The sequence below is a fragment of the Trichomycterus rosablanca genome, chromosome 3 (assembly GCF_030014385.1).
Source record: "Trichomycterus rosablanca isolate fTriRos1 chromosome 3, fTriRos1.hap1, whole genome shotgun sequence".
NCBI lineage: Eukaryota > Metazoa > Chordata > Actinopteri > Siluriformes > Trichomycteridae > Trichomycterus > Trichomycterus rosablanca.
In genome coordinates, this window is record NC_085990.1 from 2,609,196 (window position 1) to 2,632,290 (window position 23,095).

General features: G+C 42.6%; 2 protein-coding genes across 2 annotated transcripts in view; both read left to right on the top strand.

The window, feature by feature from the left end:
• gon4lb (gon-4 like b) overlaps window positions 1-7,078 on the top strand; it is a 32,096-nt gene extending 25,018 nt beyond the window's left edge. Inside the window, 7 exon segments of the mRNA XM_062992423.1 lie at window positions 403-546; window positions 637-948; window positions 1,767-1,877; window positions 3,890-4,070; window positions 4,651-4,966; window positions 6,590-6,692; window positions 6,769-7,078. Of these exon segments, the coding sequence (XP_062848493.1) occupies window positions 403-546; window positions 637-948; window positions 1,767-1,877; window positions 3,890-4,070; window positions 4,651-4,966; window positions 6,590-6,692; window positions 6,769-6,882 (1,281 nt within the window). The 3' untranslated portion in view covers window positions 6,883-7,078.
• A 3,019-nt stretch (window positions 7,079-10,097) lies between these two features.
• On the top strand, window positions 10,098-19,952 carry pdia7 (protein disulfide isomerase family A, member 7). The gene is made up of 13 exons (XM_062991560.1): window positions 10,098-10,255; window positions 11,971-12,049; window positions 13,009-13,126; window positions 13,220-13,327; window positions 13,648-13,777; window positions 13,884-13,997; window positions 15,089-15,214; window positions 15,325-15,507; window positions 18,026-18,134; window positions 18,238-18,366; window positions 18,450-18,529; window positions 18,620-18,677; window positions 19,739-19,952. Exons 1-13 carry the CDS (start codon window positions 10,098-10,100, stop codon window positions 19,826-19,828), a joined length of 1,482 nt encoding a protein of 493 aa, XP_062847630.1. The 3' UTR covers window positions 19,829-19,952.
• The last annotated feature ends 3,143 nt before the right edge of the window (window positions 19,953-23,095 follow it).

Genomic DNA, 23,095 nt, shown 5'->3' on the forward strand with positions numbered 1-23,095 from the left:
CTAGAGCGGTGCAGACGTGTTCTCTGGAGTGACGAATCGCGCTTCTCCGTCTGGCGATCCCATGGACGAGTCCGGGTTTGGCGATCGCCAGGAGAACGGTACTTGACTTGACCTGACCTCACAAATGCGCTCCTGGAGGAACGGTCAAAAATTCCCGTAAACACACTCCTAAACCTTGTGGAAAGCCTTCCCAGAAGAGGTGAAGCTGTTATAGCTGCAAAGGGTGGGCCGACATCATATTAAACCCTGTGGATTAAGAATGGGAGTCACTCAAGTTCATTTGCGTGTGAAGGCAGACGAGCGAATACTTAATAATATGCACACATTGTAACATTAAGGAAAACTCCAGTAACTGAATAAATCTGCTGGAAATATCATCTTTTTTAATATTTTTATCCTCAGTTTGAGGATCAGCAGGCGTTCGAGCGTAGCAGGCGGTTTCTCAGACAGCTGGAGATCAGTTTCGGTGAGAATCCATCTCACTACCAGAAGATCGTCAAAGCGCTTCAGACGGCGTCTGCTCTTACCCCTGGAGGCGTAGATGAGGTGAGGACCGGAGCCCCTTCTGCCTGGCTTAAGCATGTGTTGTGTTGTTTCATGCCTGCTCTAAGTACACGGCTGTCCTTTGTGTCTCAGCTTAAATCCCAGATGGCCACTCTTCTCAAGGGTCACACCCACCTGCAGGGAGAGTTCTCCGTGTTTTTCGAGGAGCTCCGCCCGCCCCCGGCGCGTCCCGGTCAGTTCGAGGAGGCGGTGTGGCCTGACGACGGGGATAAAGCGCCCGACGGAGGAGACGGAGTGAATTTGGTGGGGAGCGGATGGCTGAGCGGTGGGTTCGAGGAAGTCACGCTACCCGATCTGGAGGAGGAAGAGGATACGTCCAAGCTTCCCCAAATGTCAGGGAAAAGCAGGAAAAGAAAAGAGCACCGAACACACAGAAAGTACAAGGTGAGCGAACTGATGTACACCGATCAGCCATAACATTAAAACCACCTCCTTGTTTCTACACTCACTGTCCATGTTATCAGCTCCACTTACCATATAGAAGCACTTTGTAGTTCTACAATTACTGACTGTAGTCTATCTGTTTCTCTGCATGCTTTGTTAGCTCCCTTTCATGCTGTTCTTCAATGGTCAGGACCACCACAGAGCAGGTATTATTTAGGTGGTGGATCATTCTCAGCACTGCAGTGACACTGACATGGTGGTGGTGTGTTAGTGTGTGTTGTGCTGGTATGAGTGGATCAGACAATACCGTGTCCACTCACTGTCCACTATTGGACACTCCTACCTAGTCGTTCCACCTTGTAGATGTAAAGTCAGAGACGATCGCTCATCTATTGCTGCTGTTTGAGTCGGTCATCTTCTAGACCTTCATCAGTGGTCACAGGACGCTGCCCACGGGGCGCTGTTGGCTGGATATTTTTGGTTGGTGGACGATTCTCAGTCCATCAGTGACAGTGAGGTGTTTAAAACCTCCAGCAGCACCAGCACAACACACACTAACACACCACCACCATGTCAGTGTCACTGCAGTGCCGAGAATCATCCACCACCTAAATAATACCTGATCTGTGGTGGTCCTGACCATTGAAGAACAGCATGAAAGGGGGTAACAAAGCATGCAGAGAAACAGATGGACTACAGTCAGTAATTGTAGAACTACAAAGTGCTTCTATATGGTAAGTGGAGCTGATAAAATGGACAGTGAGAGTAGAAACAAGGAGGTGGTTTTAATGTTACTGATAATGTGGTGTCGTCAGCAGGATTGTAACTGGCCGGAGATGGACTGTCCCTGCCGCTGCCATTTCTCCAGTCATGATGCTAAACATCGCAGACACAAGAGGAAAACCTGCCGTCGCTGCCACGGCGTCAAGGTTCGTCATGTTGTACCTACTGTTTATTTATTTTTAGTAGTGACTACCGTTCGTGTCATGAATGTAACCAGTAAATACAACAAAGTTCTTTAAAATATGTGACATAAGGCCCCACCTAATTCACGGCCTAATTCATTCTCGTAACGTTTACTGGTTAATGCATGCAAGCTCTTGAGTCCATGAGAACAGATCACCCAATAATCCAAGAACTGCTTATATTGGACAAAGAACTTTACAGCTGAGGAGTTTCCACTGTCTACTGCTGGATTTCCAGTCATAGTGGCATAGAAGGAAATGAAAAAGCAGAGAGCTTGGCAAAGGAAGCAAGAAACAAAGAGATTGCTTGGAGATACATCCCAAAAACTGATGCTTACCCAGAAATCAAAGTTTACTGCAGAATAAAATGGCAAGGGGCCGCTCAGGTGGCGCAGCGATAAAAACCACACGCTGGAACCAGAGCTGGGATCTCGAATACATCGTATCGAATCTCAGCTCTGCCTACCGGCTAAGACCGAGCGGCCACATGAACAACGATCGGCCTGTTGTTCAGATATGGGCGGGGACTAAGTCGGGTGGGGTCTCTCTGCCATGACTCTGCTGGCCGATTGATGGCGCCTGCACAGAGATGAGAAAAGAGTGCTCTCAGTGTAGGTCAGCGTTTCCCCCCGGGGGAGCAGAGGCATGACGGAGTGGGCGCGTCTGACGGGCGGAGAAATGAAGCGCGGAACCAATGTTTTAACGTCGGAATCTTTTCACGGTGTACAATAAACAAACCGTGCTTTCAGGTTAGAAGTATTCATTCTGACAGAGTCTAGATCAGGGGTGCCCAATATGTCGATCGCACTGTGCACGCTGGTACATCGTGCCGTAACCATTAAAGAATTAGAGAGCATCAATTTTGGAACTTCCACATATTTGACAGCTTTTTCGGATCAACCTGCTTGTGTGAATCGACCTTTTCCCACATGAAAATGATGAAGTGTAAATATCGGTCCACCCTTACTGATGAACACCTGAAAAACTGCTTGAGAATCAGTATCAGCAGCTCCTGTCCAGACCACATAAACCTGACTGATACCGTTCGGAGCAAATCATCAGAATAAGGTCAGTGTGAATTTTCAGTCACTTGCCCTGTAAAGCTGAACATCAATACAGGAACTGAAGCGCATTTAAAAGGCCTCAAAGCTTTTTTGAAAAATGATGAGGCCAACCTGAAAAAGTAGATGGTGATGACCTGTAGACTGAAACAGTAGATCTCAAGCCATGAAAGTGTGGGCACTCCCGGTCTAGATGTACACAAGGTAAATGTGGATGTGGATACAGGGGTATTTGACAGGGATGAAAATAAAAACAGCCACTAATACAGTGATAAGACCTGAACTCTCACAAATCACGTTTTGGCACAGATTCAACTTTAACTTTAAGTGTTTGCAAAATGTATTTAATTTGAAGTAGCAGACTGATTGAAGGAGCAGCTTGGTGATATGTCAAAAAGTGGTTTGATAAAGTACAACAGAAATGACTGGAATAAAGGTGAAAGGAACATTCATGATCTTTGAAGTTATTTCAACAAAGTTAAATCTCACCACTCATCTTCCATCTTCCAAAGGGGGGCATGACAGAAAAAGTCTGAGAACCACTGGTGTAGGTGATAAGATGCATACGGCATGCTGCCCGCGTGTCGGAGGGGGGCGTGGGTTAGCTTCGTTCTCCTCAATCAGAGCAGGGATTGGCATTGGTGGAGAGGAGGCATGACGCGATTGGATGCGCGAAAAAGGGAGAAAATGCGTAAAGAAAAATTTTTTTCTTTAAAAGAATAAAATGGCAAGAAGACTGGTCTACCAATACCCAAAACAAACTGCATGAAATACATCCCAACATCAATATTAAACACAACCCAGACTTCTTAAATAGGCACGACCAGACAATTATAACCAGGTGTCGAATTGGTCACACTGCCCTTACCCACCGACTTTTGAAAGTGTGTGTGTGTGTGTTTACTTGTTCTTTAGGGCACCGACGGCTCCAAGTCCCTCAAGAGTGCTGACCGCGCCTTCCTCACAGCAGACCCTTTGCCAGAAAGAGAAGAAGAAAGAGAGGAGTCTGAGAAAGGAGGACAGGATCAGGAGGAAGAGAAAGAACCCGAAAGTGGGGTGAAGGAGGCAGGAAGTGGCGCTAACAGTCCACATCATGGTAGTTTTTACAACTGTAGAAATATAACATATCGTTTACACTTCCGGCATTTACAGTAGCAGACACTGTTATCCAGAGCGACTTACAGACAATATACAGTCTGAGCAATTGAATCTTGCTGAAGGGCCCAACTGTGGTAACCTGGCAGTGGTGGGGTTTGAACCAGCAACCTTCTACCTACTAGTCCGGTACTTTAACCGCTAGGCTACAACTGTCCATAACATACATTAGATTTATTGTCACAGTATTGGCGTTAGGGTGGGGCAGCGGTAAAGCACGCTTGCCCACCAGTACTGACATCTCGAGTGCTCCGCTAACAGGCGGCTATACAGACAGTGATTGGCTGGTTTGAGGGAGGGAGGCGCCATGGCTGAGCAATGGTGTCTGCACAGAGAGACAGAGTCTGTGCGCGATACGGATCTCCATACAAACCCCGAAGCTCTGTAATACATTGGCACCCTATCTACAGCATGTCTGTCTTGCGCTCAGTGTTTCCTAATGGAACCTGACCCACCACAACCTTGACCATGACGGACACAGACGTTATTCATAAGCGTTTCTTAATCTGACCGTTTTTCAGAGCCTGAAGTCCAGGCGTGGGACGTCAGAGAGGAAGATCCACGTGCCGACCCGGACGCAAGAGACGACGGTGAGGAGGAGGACGAGGACGAAGAGTGGAAGGAGGGCGAGAGGGGGCGTCGCCGTTCCTCTCCAAATAAGTCGAACAAGGAGGATGAGGAGTCGGAAGCTGGGTGCCCGGAGTCCTCCACACCTGTTCAGTCTGGAGAAAAGGAGACGGCACAGCCGAGCCAACAGAGCCCGTCCTCCGAAACGCCCGTCTGTGCCAAGAACATCTCGCTCACCCCCAGTGGAGAGAAAGTCGTCCTCTGGACCAGGTTGGCATACATCTAGTAACATTTTTATATTATATTTAAGTCAGTCGTAGCCTGCCCTAATCAAAAGGGTGCTGGTTCAAGCCCCACCACTGCCAGGTTGCCACTGTTGGGCCCTTGAGCAAGGCCCTTAAGCCTTGATTCCTTACACAATATACAATAACAGTCCTGTAAGTCACTTTGGATAAAAGCGTCTGCTAAATGCCTTAAATGTGAGTGCAGTTGTAACCTAGTGGTTAAGGTCCTGGACTAGTAATCGAAAGGTCACTGGTTCAAGCCCCACCACTCCCAGGTTGCCACTGTTGGGCCCTTGAGCAAGGCCCTTAATCCTTGATTGCTTAGACAATGTACTCTCAGTCCTGTAAGTCACTTTGGATAAAAGCATCTGCTAAATGCCGTAAATGTGAATTGCACTTGTTAGGGCAGTTGTAACCTAGTGGTTAAGGTCCTGGACTAGTAATCGAAAGGTCACTAGTTCAAGCCCCACCACTCCCAGGTTGCCACTGTTGGGCCCTTGAGCAAGGCCCTTAACCCTTGCCAAAAATGTAAATGTAAAGTATTTATTCCCTCCACCGATTTCTGCTGTAATCTCGAGGTCTTGGGTTTGAGTCTCAGCTGTGCTATCGACCTGGCCGACCATCCAACAGACACAGAGATTGACGGGGATCCTCGTTCTTACTGCAGATGTGACCTCACTCAGGCCACGTATCAACACCTGTACTACAAACAACTATCCTCAGGCAGGGGCGGCACGGTGGCTCAGTTCTGTTTGCATGTTCTCCCTGTGTCTGTGTGGGTTTCCTCCGGGTGCTCCGGTTTCCTCCCACAGTCCAAAGACGTGCAAGTGAGGTGAATTGGAGACACTAAATTGTAACGAGTAATTACCTGTCCTGTCATTAATGTAACTAAAGTGTGTAAAATATGTTAAAATCCTAATAAATAAATAAAAAATCATCAGGCTGACATGTAGTATATCTTTTATCATGACATGGGCATTTATTTATTTATTTATTTATATTATTATTATTATTTTATATATGCATTATCTATTTGTCCCTTTTTAGCGTGTCCAATTGCCCGATTGCGTCATGCCTCCTCTCCACCAATGCCGATCCCTACTCTGATTTAGGAGAACGAAGCTAACCCACGCCCCCTCCGACACGTGGGCAGCAGCCGTATGCATCTCATCACCTGCCACTTTGACAAGCTCAGCGTTGTGTACGGAGAGACACACCCTGAGCGCGCTCTTTTCCCATCTCTGTGCAGGCTCCATCAATCAGCATCGTAATTGCACCAGTCATGAGAGAGAGTGACCCCATCCCACTTAGTCCCGCCCATATCTGAACAACAGGCCGATCGTTGTTCATGTGGCCGCTCAGCCTCAGCCCGCAGGCAGAGCTGAGATTCGATACGATGTATTCGAGATCCCAGCTCTGGTTTCACCGCTGTGCCACCTGAGCGGCCTACATGGGCATTTATTTTAATTAAATAAGCATTGCTGTGCATGTTTTAAGTGGTGTTGATATTGTTTTGGCTCATTACAGTGTACGATTTAAAGTCGTATTTGATGCTTGTTTACTACTAACGTCAAAAAAATTTAATGAATTATTTTGGTACTGTTTGCAGAGAGGCGGATCGGGTCATTTTAACATCCTGTCAACAGCAAGGGGCCAACGAGAGCACTTTTCAGTCCGTATCAGAGCAGCTTGGTAACAAAACCACCACTGAGGTACGTTTTATAAAGCAAATGTACCCTAATGTTACTTAAACGCCTTTAGATCCTTTTAATTTCCTTTCTGTTGTAGGTTTCCAAAAGGTTTCGGGACCTCATGCAGCTCTTTCACACCTCGGCTCGACAGGCCAGCTCGGAGGACGAGGCCAACGAACAACAATCTGCGACTGATGAGGAGCAGGACTGACCTCATGAAACTGTTTTAACTATAGGAACATGGTAATGGACTTGGGGCTACATGGTACTGGTCTACAAACTGGAATTATTAGGCTGTGATCAACCAGAGAGCACAAACACATTCAATCTGGTTTTATAGTAAGCCTGGAAATTACAGTATGTATAAACATGGATCAGCCATAACATTAAAACCACCTCCTTGTTTCTACACTCACTGTCCATCTTATCAGCTCCACTTACCATATAGAAGCACTTTGTAGTTCTACAATTACTGACTGTAGTCCATCTGTTTCTCTGCATGCTTTGTTACCCCCTTTCACCCTGTTCTTCAATGGTCAGGACCCCCACAGAGCAGGTATTATTTAGGTGGTGGATCATTCTCAGCACTGCAGTGACACTGACATGGTGGTGGTGTGTTAGTGTGTGTTGTGCTGGTATGAGTGGATCAGACACAGCAGCGCTGCTGGAGTTTTTAAATACCGTGTCCACTCACTGTCCACTCTATTAGACACTCCTACCTAGTCGGTCCACCTTGTAGATGTAAAGTCAGAGACGATGTTTTTGGTTGGTGGACGATTCTCAGTCCAGCAGTGACAGTGAGGTGTTTAAAAACTCCAGCAGCGCTGCTGTGTCTGATCCACTCATACCAGCACAACGCACACTAACACACCACCACCATGTCAGTGTCACTGCAGTGCTGAGAATCATCCACCACCTAAATAATACCTGCTCTGTGGGGGTCCTGTGGGGGTCCTGACCATTGAAGAACAGGGTGAAAGGGGGTAACAAAGCATGTAGAGAAACAGATGGACTACAGTCAGTAATTGTAGAACTACAAAGTGCTTCTATATGGTAAGTGGAGCTGATAAGATGGACAGTGAGTGTAGAAACAAGGAGGTGGTTTTAATGTTATGGCTGATCGGTGTATTAGTCTAATTTATCACCAGCGTACTAAATGGGAACGGCAGCTACTTCTTACATAAAGGATTTTCTTATGTATCTTGTCTCAGTGGACAGATTTATTGTATATTTTGTTTATAAGACTATACTAGTACCAGCTATGTACAGTATTTTTATACCAGGAGTTAAGTTTGATGTTTTTCTGTATGTTTAAGCTCTTCATGAATAAAAATAAAAACACTGGATGTGAACAATGAGTAAAACGTTTCATCTGTATACTGTACTGTGATCGACTGTATTGTGCCGCATGAAGAAGTCCAGACATGTACCAGTTTAACCTGTTGCTTTAGTGGTTTTCAGCACAAAGCAGTATTTTACTTTAAACATTTGGTGGCAGTGTGTTAAATATGAAATAGCCTTAAAGTAAAATACTGCTTCTTGGTATGAAATGTTCTGAAAACTTAAAAGTGCAGCCATATTTTAAATATCTGAACAATTGGTGGAGACGTATTAAATGTAAAATAGCCTCAGATATTCTAAATAGAATCAAATCAAGGTTTATTAGTCACGTACAGAGTCATACACAGTACAACTGGCAGTGAAATGCTTTAGTGACTGCTCGGCCACATTAGTTACAAATTACAGTAGACCCTTGAGTTACGAACCGTTTACGAACCATACGAACATTTCGGGTTACGAACGATCTTTTTCAACTTAACGTACGAACAAATTTCGGATTACGAACCGAAATTCGCGGAACACGAGACGTCACAAACTAGTTGACTCTGACCGTCTCTCTCTATATATACGTAGATACAGTGAGCGAACATTTGGACAGTGGACGGTGTTTTTTTCGGTGTTGTCTTTATATTTTGTAAAATTCAATATTAAAATGGCCCCAAAGAATGTGCAGAGAAAGCGTAGTGGTGAGAAAATGAACAAATCTATTAAATTTGTTGTTGTATAATTACTCCTGCCAGTAGGTGTCACTGTGTATCAGACAGAGGGGACAGTGAGTGAGAGAGAAGAAGGAATTTACTGAGTGAAGTATTCTTTCTTTTGTGCAATTACACCTACAAAATTCAACACTACTGAAATAAAGAAGGAAATAATAGAGAAATATGAGAGTTATTGTTGTTTCTGGTAGATACATTTTATATATAAAGAAGGAAATGTATTATGGTGTATGGTGCAGCACACGTACTGTACTGAAATGTGATGTGTGTTTATGTACAGTACTACTGTGTATTGTTGTTTATTGTTGTTTATTACAGGAATGTCTATTCTATAATTTAAGATTTAAGGGAAAATATACGTGTATTTATAACAAAAAAGAACATTTAATACATTAGAAAGGTTAGGGGTAAGGGGGGGGGGGGGGTTGGGAGGTCTGGCACATTAATTCTGTTTACATTATTTCTTATGGGAAAAATAGGTTTAACTAACGAACATTTTGACTTAAGAACAGCCCTTCAGAACTAATTAAATTCGTAAGTCAAGGGTCGACTGTATATATTTATACAAAAAAATAGAAAATTTTAAAATTGAAAAAAAAAAAACCTTAAAAATAGAAGCAATTTAAAGTGAACCAAGGGTGCAAAAGTGACAACAGTTGCACAAGAACTGAACATAATACTGAATCTACGGTATATTGTGCAACATAATGCAAAGAGAGAATATTACACACACAAATACAAATCTATATACATATACTCTTATATACAGTATACACATGTACGGGGGAATGGTGGCTAAGTGGGTAGCACTGTCGCCTCACAGCAAGAAGGTCCTGGGTTCGATCCCCCAGGTGTGGCGGTCCGGGTCCTTTCTGTGTGGAGTTTGCATGTTCTCCCCGTGTCTGTGTGGGTTTCCTCCGGGTGCTCCGGTTTCCTCCCACAGTCCAAAGGTGTGCAGTCAGGTTAATTGGAGATACTAAATTGTCCATGACATTAAACTTGTGAACTGATGAATCTTGTGTAACGAGTAACTACCGTTCCTGTCATGAATGTAACCAAAGTGTAAAACATGACGTTAAAGTCCTAATAAATAAACAAATATTGCATAGTGTGCTTTCTGACCGAGCCCTAAATAGCACTAAAACTAGTGCACTAGGTAGTGTTTAGGGTGTTTTTTAAACACTGCATATGGTATTGCGAGCATGGTATGAAAAGCGCACCCAATCACAGGGTTCATTTTCTGTGACGTCATACTCTCAGCCAATCAGAATAAACTAACATTGAACTCCAGTCGGCTTGATCCTATTTATTTGTCCATTGAAGGAGCTAGCGACCGTGTTGTTGACTTTACGTTTTATTTTATTAAAAAATGTATTTTGGGTGTTTAGCTGTTTTATGGCTGTTTGTGCTGCAAGAAACTCTAATATTCGCCGCGGGTGGGAGCGACGTTTTGGAGTTTGGAGACGCGGATTTTGAGCGAAGAGTAGCCGAGCATGACACACTGCTGGTGGAGTTCTTCGCTCCGTGGTACCTTTATATAGTATCTACAGCCTAAAATGTCAATTATTCATATAAAACTACCATTTTTAGTGATTGAACCTTTGGTAGATGTTTGTATAATTGTGTAGCTGATGTGCAAATATCTGAATTATTGCTTAGTTGTTCTACAATTGAAGAAATTATAATTACAATTGAATTTAAGGTTGTATAACAGTGTTCCGTACACTGTTTTTCAATTACACCCACGCGTGAAAATACACAATCTAAGCCGTGTTTCAGAGTGGGGTGTGATCCTTAAACCAGTTCCAAGAAATAAAATAGCTGATCTTTGTAAAAACCGAGCCTGTTTCACTGGGAGTTTGAGATACACACAGCATCAGACTATGTAACAGTAATCCGTACATAAAACATCAATTAAATGTACAACTGTCATTCATTTATGATCTGTTTTACCACCTGTTTATCACGGTCAGGGTCTCAGTGGGTCAGATTTATTAGGCGAAAGGTGCTTGTCTTTGGTCTTGAGTGAGGAAACCGGAGCGCCCGGAGGAAACCCACAGGAGCACAGGGAGAACATGCAAACTCCACATTGAAAGCTGCCCAGCTGGAGAGTCAAACCCCAGGTTCTTGATGCGAGGCGATAGCAGGGCAGCCACCCTGCCACCCCCTCCACTGTCAAATTGACGTCTAAATGCCTCGCCTGCTGTCTTGTTCCAATAAAAAGGAACGGGTGGCATGGTGACCCCGGTCAGTAGAGTGGCTACCGCATAGCAGTTGGGTTCTGGTCTCACGTTTTCTACCCTGATATACTTTCACCTCTTTTTTTTGGGAGGAAACCCTTGCAGGCCAAGGAAGAACATGTGAAACTCCTCACATTAACCATTAGTGCCATTGTGCCACTGTTTTGACTGCATCAGTTACCCCTAATTTATTTATTTAGGCCAGCGTTCCCCAACCTTATTTGCACCACAGACTGGTTTCATGTAAGATATAATTTCATGGGCCGGCGGGTGCGGGAGGATTTAAAATAGAACAACAATACTACTCACAAATGATGGAAAATCGATGGGAACTGATTTTTTCGCTGCAACCAGACACTCACACCTAGTGGTGATAGGAGGCAATAACAGCCGAAGTGTGTTAGAAATGGAAGCAGTGTTGTTATTGCTTTTGTAGCGATTTCTGAGCGGTCCGGTAATAAATGACAGTACTGGTCCGTGGCCCGGTGGTTGGGACCACTGTTTTAGTTGACTGGCTCTGTGGGCCTTGTTTAAAAAAAAAAAACAAGGGAACAAGAAACAGAACTGAAAACAATCTACCACTTTCATATGTAAAACCCTGAATAGGTACCTACATTAAATATAAGCAGCAGACTGAATGGGACACGCAAATCCAGAACACACTCCATGATATATGATCAGATATACAGTACACACCAAGATCACGACATCAGATGCCTTATTGTACACACCTTTCTCTGTAAAACACATCTTAATAGACTTCTCAACCTCATACAATGAAAGAAACCTTCAGCTAAAGATAAGCAAAGACAGTTCTCAAACTTCTTACATATATTAAAGACACATTTAAAGGCCATCATAGCAGCATAATACCTACACAAGGTCTATAGAGTGAAACCGAAAGGAATTATTAACCTTCTGTGCCATGAATGTAAACAAATACAGAAACAAACTCTGGGCATTGTTCGGTTTTCCAGTCATTCTACATTTTTATCCCAACAGGTGTGGTCACTGTAAGAGGTTAGCGCCCGAATACGAAGCTGCCGCCACTAGGCTAAAGGCCGCGGTGCCCCTGGTGAAGGTAGGCAAAGTTCTCAGCTCTCTGCGTTCTGTTCTCTTGCCTGGATGTTACGGTTTGCATTTGTTTTGTATCCAGGCAAATCAGGATGTTGTAAGCAGTATGATTATGAACTGATTTTTTTTTTTTACATAATCATGGTTCATTTTAACTGGTCAGCCGATCAGCCATAACATTAAAACCACCTCCTTGTTTCTACACTCACTGTCCATGTTATCAGCTCCACTTACCATATAGAAGCACTTTGTAGTTCTACAATTACTAACTGTAGCCCATCTGTTTCTCTGCATGCTTTGTCAGCCCCCTTTCACCCTGTTCTTCAATGGTCAGGACCACCACAGGACCACCACAGAGCAGGTATTATTTAGGTGGTGGATCATTCTCAGCACTGCAGTGACACTGACATGGTGGTGGTGTGTTAGTGTGTGTTGTGCTGGTATGAGTGGAGTTTTTAAATACCTCACTATCACTGCTGGACTGAGAATAGTCCACCAACCAAAAATATCCAGCCAACAGCGCCCCGTGACCACTGATGAAGGTCTAGAAGATGACCGACTCAAACAGCAGCAATAGATGAGCGATCGTCTCTGACTTTACATCTGCAAGGTGGACCGACTAGGTAGGAGTGTCTAATAGAGTGGACAGTGAGTGGACACGGTATTTAAAAACTCCAGCAGCGCTGCTGTGTCTGTTCCACTCATACCAGCACAACACACACTAACATACCACCACCATGTCAGTGTCACTGCAGTGCTGAGAATGATCCACCACCTAAATAATACCTGCTCTGTGGGGTTCCTGACCATTGAAGAACAGCATGAAAGGGGGGTAACAAAGCATGCAGAGAAACAGATGGACTACAGTCAGTAATTGTAGAACTACAAAGTGCTTCTATATGGAAAGTGGAGCTGAGCTGATAAACTCCGGTGTACATGTATAATCCTGGATTTCTTTGGGATTAGGTGGACTGCACTGCCAACTCTGAGACCTGTGAGAAGTTTGGGGTGAACGGATATCCTACTCTGAAGATCTTTCGGAATGGAGAGGAGGCGTCTTCGTACGAGGGTCCCCATACAGCAGGTGTGTTTGTAATGTGTCTATATATACTTATATACATAAGTATTTAAGTATATATAAGATTTTAGGTGTTAATGCTCTTGTTTTTGACTTCAGATGGCATTGTGAGTTATATGAAGAAGCAGGCTGGCCCGAGCTCTCTGGCATTACACGCTGAAGCCGATTTGGACTCTTTCATAGACAGTTTTGATGCCAGTGTGGTGGGTGAGTCGTTATAATGGCGATTCCTATGTTTATTTTGTAAGTAAGAGCCTGTAGACGTTAATTAATCAGTGCTGACAGTCGCACCAAGGCCATGAATTGAATATTGGGAGGAACCAAATTTACCAGCGGGAGTTCCTGCCATGGGAACTGATGAGTGGAGTATGTGTATTTATAATTTTTACCTCAGTATATTGGAGAGGGATGGAAAAATTGTGATTGTGGCCTTGAGTCACTAACTATTTAGACCTCAGAATAAACAGTGTGCCAGTTTTAGTCCCAGACTGATGTGAGTGTGCTCTGTGCTTCGTCTCCTGTGTTAGGCTTCTTCTCCGGAGCCGACAGTCCGCAGCTTGCCGAGTTCCTGAAGGTCTCCGGGGCGCTGAGGGAACGCTATCGATTTGCCCACACTACTGGGTTTGGAGTCGGATTAAAACACAATGTGGACAAAGAGTATGTGGGGCAGGATTTTAGAGGCATATCAGCACTGATACTGATATTGGTGATTATTTTATCTCTATACTGATGCAGTATGGTGTTTTATTTCTGAATTCTGCAGATTAGTCCTGCTGTTTCGACCCCCGCACCTGAACAGCATGTTCGAGCAGAGTGTGGTGAGGTTTACTGATACCTTCTCGACGTCCTCGCTGCGTACGTTCATCAGTGAAAACGTGTAGGTTTCTCGTCCTGTTTCTTCTGTTTTGTCTGTATTAAGTGTATTATGGTTTGATTTAGTGTTTAATATTAGTTTGATGAAATCTCAAACACATACACAGACCCTTCCAGCTATTTTATATCTGTCTACAGCTCCTACACTCACTGTCCTTTTTATCAGCTCCAATTACCATATAGAAGCACTTTGTAGTTCTACAATTACTGACTGTAGTCCATCTGTTTCTCTGCATGCTTTGTCAGCCCCCTTTCATGCTGTTCTTCAATGGTCAGGACCCCCACAGAGCAGGTATTATTTAGGTGGTGGATCATTCTCAGCACTGCAGTGACACTGACATGGACTGAGAATAGTCCACCAACCAAAAATATCCAGCCAATAGCGTCCCATGGGCAGCGTCATGAGCAACTCAAACAGCAGCAATAGATGAGCGATCGTCTCTGACTTTACATCTACAAGGTGGACCGACTAGGTAGGAGTGTCTAATAGAGTGGACAGTGAGTGGACACGGTATTTAAAAACTCCAGCAGCGCTGCTGTGTCAGATCCACTCGTATCAGCACAACACACACTAACATACCACCACCATGTCAGTGTCACTGCAGTGCTGAGAATCATCCACCACCTAAATAATACCTGCTCTGTGGTGGTCCTGACCATTGAAGAACAGCATGAAAGGGGGGCTAACGAAGCATGCAGAGAAACAGATGGACTACAGTCAGTAATTGTAGAACTACAAAGTGCTTCTATATGGTAAGTGGAGCTGATAAAATGGACAGTGAGTGTAGAAACAAGGAGGTGGTGTTATTGTTATGCCTGATCAGTGTATAAATAAAAGTTTCCGAGGAATCAGGGTGAATACTTTTGCTCAAATAGGTGATCGTGTGTATGCAAGCATGTATTTGGTGAATTTGTAAATGTGTTTGATAGGCAGGTGATTGAATGTATGTATGTATTTGTGATGTCAGTGGGTTTGGGATGAATGTGATTGTGATCTGCAGTTTTATCAGTGCTTCTACGTGTGAATAAAGGTGATATTTAATGTTTTATGTTCACGACCATCGTCGCTTATGTTTTCTTTATTTTAATCCTCAGTTTTGGCCTCTGCCCTCATCTAAACTCTGAGAACAGAGACGGTCTGAGGGCGAAAGATCTGCTCATAACCTATTTCGGCGTCGATTACGCGCGCAATGCGAAGGGGACGAATTACTGGCGGAACAGGTGAGGCGAGCCGTTCTGCAGCGCAGTAGAAATGTATTTTATTATTATTATTAATATTACAGTTCGTATCCTGTTGCTTTTTGTATCTCTAACTTCGTTTTTTCGTTTAGGGTCATGAAGGTGGCGACTCAGTTCCAGTCCCGTGGCCTGAGCTTCGCCGTGGCGGACCGGGAGGAGTTTCAGGACGAGCTGGAGGAGGATTTCGGACTGACGCCGTCTGATAAAGGAGAGCTGCCTGTTGTCATCATCAGGACCACAGCGGGACATAAGTACATCATGCACGAGGAGTTCACGTAAGTCTTACTACCTGAACTAGGTGTGTGGGTGGGCTGTCAATTAAAAGGTTGTGGTGCAGCGTATACAGCTTACCTTTAGTTTCTAATCACATTTTTATGATATTTTGATGGTATTTTATGTGTGTTAAAATTAGGAACAGCGGTAGCCTAGTGGGTAAAGCTCTGGGCTATCAATGGCCATGCAGACCAAGTAACTGCTAGTTTAAACCCCACATCAACCAGGTTGCCACTGTTGGACCCCTAAGCAAGGCCCTTAATTTTCAATTAGCTTAGACAATATACTGCCACAGCACTTGGATAAAAGCGTCCGCTAAATGACGTAAATGTAAACAGTGCAACTTAAACAACTTACGTAAAATATCATAACATACGTCATGTAACCAGAAACTAAACGTGTGTTAAAATTAGGAACAGCGGTAGCCTAGTGGGTAAAGCTCTGGGCTATCAATTGAAAGGTTGAGAGTTTGAATCCCAGCTCTGCCATGCAGCTATACTGTTGGGATTTTGACCAAGACTCTGGAACCTCTCGTATCCAGGGACGCAATACAATAGCTGACCCTGCGCTCTGACCCCAGCGTGTGTGTGTGTGTGTGTGTGTGTATATATGTATATGTGTATATACAGTGCCTTGCAAAAGTATTCAGCCCCCTTGAACTTTTCAACCTTTTGCCACATTTCAGGCTTTAAACATAAAGATATGAAATTTTAATTTTTTGTGAAGAATCAACAACAAGTGCGACACAATCGTGAAGTGGAACGAAATTTATTGGATATTTTAAACTTTTTTTAGAAATAAAAAACTAAAAAGTGGGGCGTGCAATATTATTCAGCCCCTTTACTTTCAGTGCAGCAAACTCACTCCAGAAGTTCAGTGAGGATCTCTGAATGATCTAATGTTGACCTAAATGACTGATGGTGATAAATAGAATCCACCTGTGTGTAATCAAGTCTCCGTATAAATGCACCTGCTCTGTGATAGTCTCAGAGTTCTCTGTTTAAAGCGCAGAGAGCATCATGAAGACCAAGGAACACACCAGGCAGGTCCGAGATACCGTTGTGGAGAAGTTTAAAGCCGAATTTGGATACAAAAAGATTTCCCAAGCTTTAAACATCTCAAGGAGCACTGTGCAAGCGATCATATTGAAATGAAGGGAGTATCAGACCACTGCAAATCTACCAAGACCCGGCCGTCCCTCTAAACTTTCAGCTCAAACAAGGAGAAGACTGATCAGAGATGCAGCCAAGAGGCCCATGATCACTCTGAATGAACTGCAGAGATCTACAGCTGAGGTGGGAGACTCTGTCCATAGGACACAATCAGTCATACACTGCACAAATCTGGCCTTTATGGAAGAGTGGCAAGAAGAAAGCCATTTCTCAAAGATATCTATAAAAAGTCACCTGGGAGACACACCAAACATGTGGAAGAAGGTGCTCTGGTCAGATGAAACCAAAATCGAACTTTTTGGCCACAACGCAAAATGTTTGGCATAAAAGCAACACAGCTCATCACCCTGAGCACACCATCCCCACTGTCAAACATGGTGGTGGCAGCATCATGGTTTGGGCCTGCTTTTCTTCAGCAGGGACAGGGAAGATGGTTAAAATTGATGGGAAGATGGATGGAGCCAAATACAGGACCATTCTGGAAGAAAACCTGTTGCAGTCTGCAAAAGACCTGAGACTGGGACGGTGATTTATCTTCCAACAAGACAATGATCCAAAACATAAAGCAAAATCTACAATGGAATGGTTCACAAATAAACGTATCCAGGTGTTAGAATGGCCAAGTCAAAGTCCAGACCTGAATCCCATCGAGAATCTGTGGAAAGAGCTGAAAACTGCTGTTCACAAACGCTCTCCATCCAACCTCACTGAGCTCGAACTGTTTTGCAAGGAAGAATGGGCAAAAATGTCTGTCTCTCGATGTGCAAAACTGATAGAGACATACCCCAAGCGACTTGCAGCTGTAATCGCAGCAAAAGGTGGCGCTACAAAGTATTAACGCAAGGGGGCTGAATAATATTGCACGCCCCACTTTTCAGTTTTTTATTTCTAAAAAAAGTTTAAAATATCCAATAAATTTCGTTCCACTTCACGATTGTGTCCCACTTGTTGTTGATTCTTCACAAAAAATTACAATTTCATATCGTTATGTTTAAAGCCTGAAATGTGGCAAAAGGTTGAAAAGTTCAAGGGGGCTGAATACTTTTGCAAGGCACTGTATATGACAAATAAAGCCATTCTATCCTATTCTATATATTACAGTGTACATGCCGGTTCGTGAAACCTGATTGGCTGAACGTGTAAGAAGCTTTAAAGTAGTCGTAATGGCCAGTGAATAAATCTTTAATCATCAAAAATTAGAATATTTTGCGAGTGAAAAGCCATCTGTATTGTACTGTACATCTGTACATGTATATACGACAGATAAAGGCCTTAAATTCTGTTCTGAAAATGGATTTAACTGGTTGATGCATTAGACGTAATATTAAAATAGTGTTTTTTTTTACAGGAGGGATGGTAAATCTCTGGGAAGATTCCTGGACGATTACTTTGCCAATCGGTTAAAACGATACATCAAGTCCGAGCCCGTCCCGCAGTCCAACAGCGGTCCGGTCAAGGTATCCACACGCATGACTCTTATCTGCCTTTTTTATCACTGATCTTCCTCCTTCATCTTCTTGATCAGTCATTAATACAGATTTGATTGATCGAATGACGCAGGTTGTGGTGGCTGAAACCTTCGATGAGATTGTAAACGATCCGGATAAAGACGTGCTGGTGGAGTTTTACGCTCCGTGGTGTGGTCACTGTAAAAATCTGGAGCCCAAATATGCTGAGCTTGGAGAGAAGGTGTGGGAAATTTAAGACTAGCAGTGAATTCTGTTCGAAACAGTTGGTTTGTGTGTTATAATATTTTACATTTATTTTCTTAGCTGTCTGGTGATTCCAACATTGTCATTGCTAAAATGGACGCCACTGCCAACGACGTTCCTCCGGATTATGACGTACAAGGGTAAAGCCGACATTTAAACGCTTAGACTTCATTTCTTAATAATGTTCTCACTCTTATCTGATTGTGTACATGTATATTTTTGTGTTTTAGCTTCCCGACTATTTACTTTGTACCTGCTGGACAAAAAGACCAGCCACGGCGATACGACGTGAGTCTTTACAATCATGTTCTTCATTTTTTTGGTGAAAATCGTGTGATCCTGATGCAACCGGGCTTGGGACAGGCACTGAGAGCACACTGACAAGTGCACCTCCCATTGGCTAGGTTGTTTCGGCCACCCCCACTTCCAGAAATCAGCCAGTCACATTCATGCAGATGCCCGATTGGCTGATGGCACTGTTTAGATTTGAACCCTGGATCCCCAGATCTCAGCAGTAGTAGGCTAGCAGGGACTAAAATAAATAAATCCAATTATTAGATAGATAGATGGATGGATGGGTGGATGGATGGATGGATGGATGGACGGACGGACGGACGGACGGACGGACTGATAGATAGACAGACAGACTGACATACAGACAGACAGATAGATAGATAGATAGATAGATAGATAGATAGATAGATAGATAGATAGATAGATAGACAGACAGACAGATAGACAGACAGACTGATAGATAGACAGACTGACAGACTGACAGATAGATAGATAGATAGATAGATAGATAGATAGATAGATAGATAGATAGACAGACAGACAGACAGATAGACAGACAGACTGATAGATAGACAGACAGACTGATAGATAGACAGACTGACAGACTGACAGATAGATAGATAGATAGATAGATAGATAGATAGATAGATAGATAGATAGATAGATAGATAGACAGACAGACAGACAGATAGACAGACAGACTGATAGATAGACAGACTGACAGACTGACAGATAGATAGATAGATAGATAGATAGATAGATAGATAGATAGATAGATAGATAGACAGACAGACAGACAGACAGATAGACAGGCAGATAGACAGACAGACTGGTAGATAGATATACAGATAGACAGACAGACTGACTGATACAGACAGATAGATAGATAGATAGATAGACAGACAGACAGACAGACAGACAGACAGACGTTGTTACTGTTTATTTAAACAAGCTAATTTAATTTTAAGGTACAAAAACCACATGTTGTTAACTGGTTAATTGAGCCCTGAACCTTATAAACTCAACCGGAGTTTTCTTCTTTATTATTCTCTTAGGGTGGACGTGAGGTTAACGACTTCATCAGCTACCTGAAGCAGGAGGCGACAAACCCTCTGGTTCTTGGCACTCCAAGGGACGACCTGTAAATCTGACATCGTCTAAAAAAAAAACGACAGGGAAGAGGAAAGTCCCGAGCGTGGAGCTATAAGCTAATAATGTTTGAGCTGTGGTCCTTTGTGTAAAAAATAAATAATATTAGGATGTACTGAATACAGACAGCAGCTAATATACCACATTTTAGACACGTTGTCTCTCCAGGTTACCTTAGGAGCCGACGACAAGCAGCAGATATAAACCCGATTTAAAAGTTGCCGGTACAGAAGGGAAAATGTTATTAAAAACAGACCTCAATAATTTCTAAGCCCTGTTTGACCTGTATTTAATAAAAATGGCACAAAGGCGAGATATTTAATGCTTCAACTGATCATCTGTTTCTGTATACAAACTCTCTTACTTCCAAATCATGCTGTCGTTACATGCGTAAACGTCTTGACGTCATCTTGCTAAGACAGGCAGATATTTAGCTGACATTTGGATGCCAGCAAATGTCAGCAGTATGTAAATGTGCAAGTTACCAATGTCATTACACCCCCATAACATGACGATGATGGTTCCAGAGAGCACAAGGCCATTTTTTATCAAAGACAATATGAAAGGTGGTTGTCAGACAACAGCACACATTCCCATATTGTTTCCTTCCATCTCCGAGGAGCTTGAGCCTCAAGAGTGCGTCTTTATAAATACTGGCTGATAGATGGCTTCCACTTTGCATTTTTGCATTTTAGATGCAGGCACAAACTCTCTCTACAGACTATTTCAGAGCCCATGTGGTCTTAATCATTAAAGAAGGATAACAGTTTTTAATGCAGTGCTACCTCAGGGATCCAGAGTCACAAGCATTCGGCTATTAGAATAATTGAACGTTTTAATAATGGAATGGACTGCATGGGTAAAAACCCCTGAATAAGAACAGAAAATGCTTCTCTTAAACTGTTAAATCCGTGGCACGGTGGGTAGCACTGTCGCCTCACAGCAAGAAGGTCCTGGGTTTGATTCCCAGGTGGAGTTTGCATGTCCTCCCACAGTACAAAGATTTTAAGTGAGGTAAATTAGAGATACAAAATTGTCCATGACTGTGTTTTGATATTGAACTTGTGAACTGATGAATCTTGTGTAATGAGTAACTGTCCTGTCATGAATGTAACCAAAGTGTAAAACACGACGTTAAAAATCCTAATAAATAAATAAAACGTTAAATGATTCAATTTCAAATCAAAGAGCAAACAAGTTGATTCAGTAAGAAATTAAATATCTCGCTGCTTTTTGTGCTGTTTTATATTAAATACATGTACAAAATAATGACTATTTGCATTGTGTACCTACTGTCCCAATTGTGGATGCATTCTTTCAAATTAGGTTTGTTGGAGGCACTTGAATATACACCCATCAGCCATAACATTAAAACCACCTCCTTGTTTCTACACTCACTGTCCATTTTATCAGCTCCACTTACCCTATAGAAGCACTTTGTAGTTCTACAATTACTGTGCTGGATCTATTGCTGCTGTTTGAGTCGGTCATCTTCTAGTCTTTTATCAGTGGTCACAGGACGCTGCCCACGGGGCGCTGTTGGCTGGATATATTTTTGGTTGGTGGACTATTCTCAGTCCAGCAGTGACAGTGAGGTGTTTAAAAACTCCAGCAGCGCTGCTGTGTCTGATCCACTCATACCAGCACAACACACACTAACACACCACCACCATGTCAGTGTCACTGCAGTGCTGAGAATGATCCACCACCTAAATAATACCTGCTCTGTGGGGGTCCTGACCATTGAAGAACAGGGTGAAAGGGGGCTAACAAAGCATGTAGAGAAACAGATGGATTACAGTCAGTAATTGTAGAACTACAAAGTGCTTCTATATGGTAAGTGGAGCGGAGTGTAGAAACAAGGAGGGTGGTGTTAATGTTATGGCTGATCAGTGTATACTAAATATATAGCAGCTCAAACTACTTCTTATTTTGTATATTTATATTTAGTGATAAGGGTCACAAACTGCTTATGGAATTTTACCTTGTATCAGATTATTTAAGACTTAAAATTGTGGTGATATTTAATCGTTAGCATTTTCTGTTTACACTGAACACTAAATAAAATAAGTAGAATGATGTTACAAACATGGAGACGATTGTTACAAGAGTCACCAAACAGTCATTGAATACCGACCTAAGTGCATTTTATGCATTTTATATGGATGTCTTAATCAAGAGGTCTAATCTGACAAACCACACCCTTTCTTGTACGAAATACTTCTTAATTAATAAACATGGTCACTTTATTTAGCAGTAAATTAAATAACAAGCCCAATTTCAAAGAATCTGCAACAGTACAAAGAATTGAAGTTAAAACAATCAGCAATTATCGGCATTGCTTTCTGACCTGCGTTTAATTAAAAAAACAGTACAAATAAGTACAAATCAGTTTGCTTTTATTAAGCTTGATGACTAGCTCATTTAAAAAACAGTTGGGACAGAGGGTTGTTTACCACTATGGAAAGTTCCACAACAAGTTAACCAGTCTAATGTTGCCCAGACCCAACTGTTACTCTAAATGTGTTCCAGGCATCGAATTAGGAATTAGCATATTTAAAAATATCTAATAATTTGATAGGATGAAACTTGACATGTTTCTTTTGTCTTGCTTTCTGTTTTCATTTAAGTTTTACCTCCTGTCTCAACATTTTTGGAATTGGGGTTGTACGTAGGATTTCAGCACTACCTCTTCAGACACTGAGTGTACTTGGCGACGTTTGTGTTTACAACTGAAATAAAATGAACAGCTGTATGTTTTCAGTGTTTTATTTTTGATAAGATCACTTTTGATTGTATTTCACTGTCATAGACCAAATCTTCAGGATTCCACTTCATTTCCCCAAACCCTAGCAGACATATAGTTACACTTGCAAACATACATTAACTGAATTAATGATCAGATACAATATCAGAAATATTGTGTACATATTGTAAATACACTATATTTCTATTGCTAGGCACAATACAGACAAAAACACCACTGGTCAGATATTACACATCTTGAACACTTAGAAAGATTGATAGACGGACAGATTAGATAGATGGATGGATGGATGGATGGATGGATGGACGGACAGACAGACAGATAGAGATATCATAGAAAAATAGATCTATTTATCATATCTGTCTGTCTGCCAATCTATAATATATATCTGTCTATCTCTGTATGTCTATCTATCTATCTATCTATCTATCTGTATGTCTATAATATCTGTATTTCTGTCAATCTTAAGATAGACAGACAGACAGATAGATAGTAA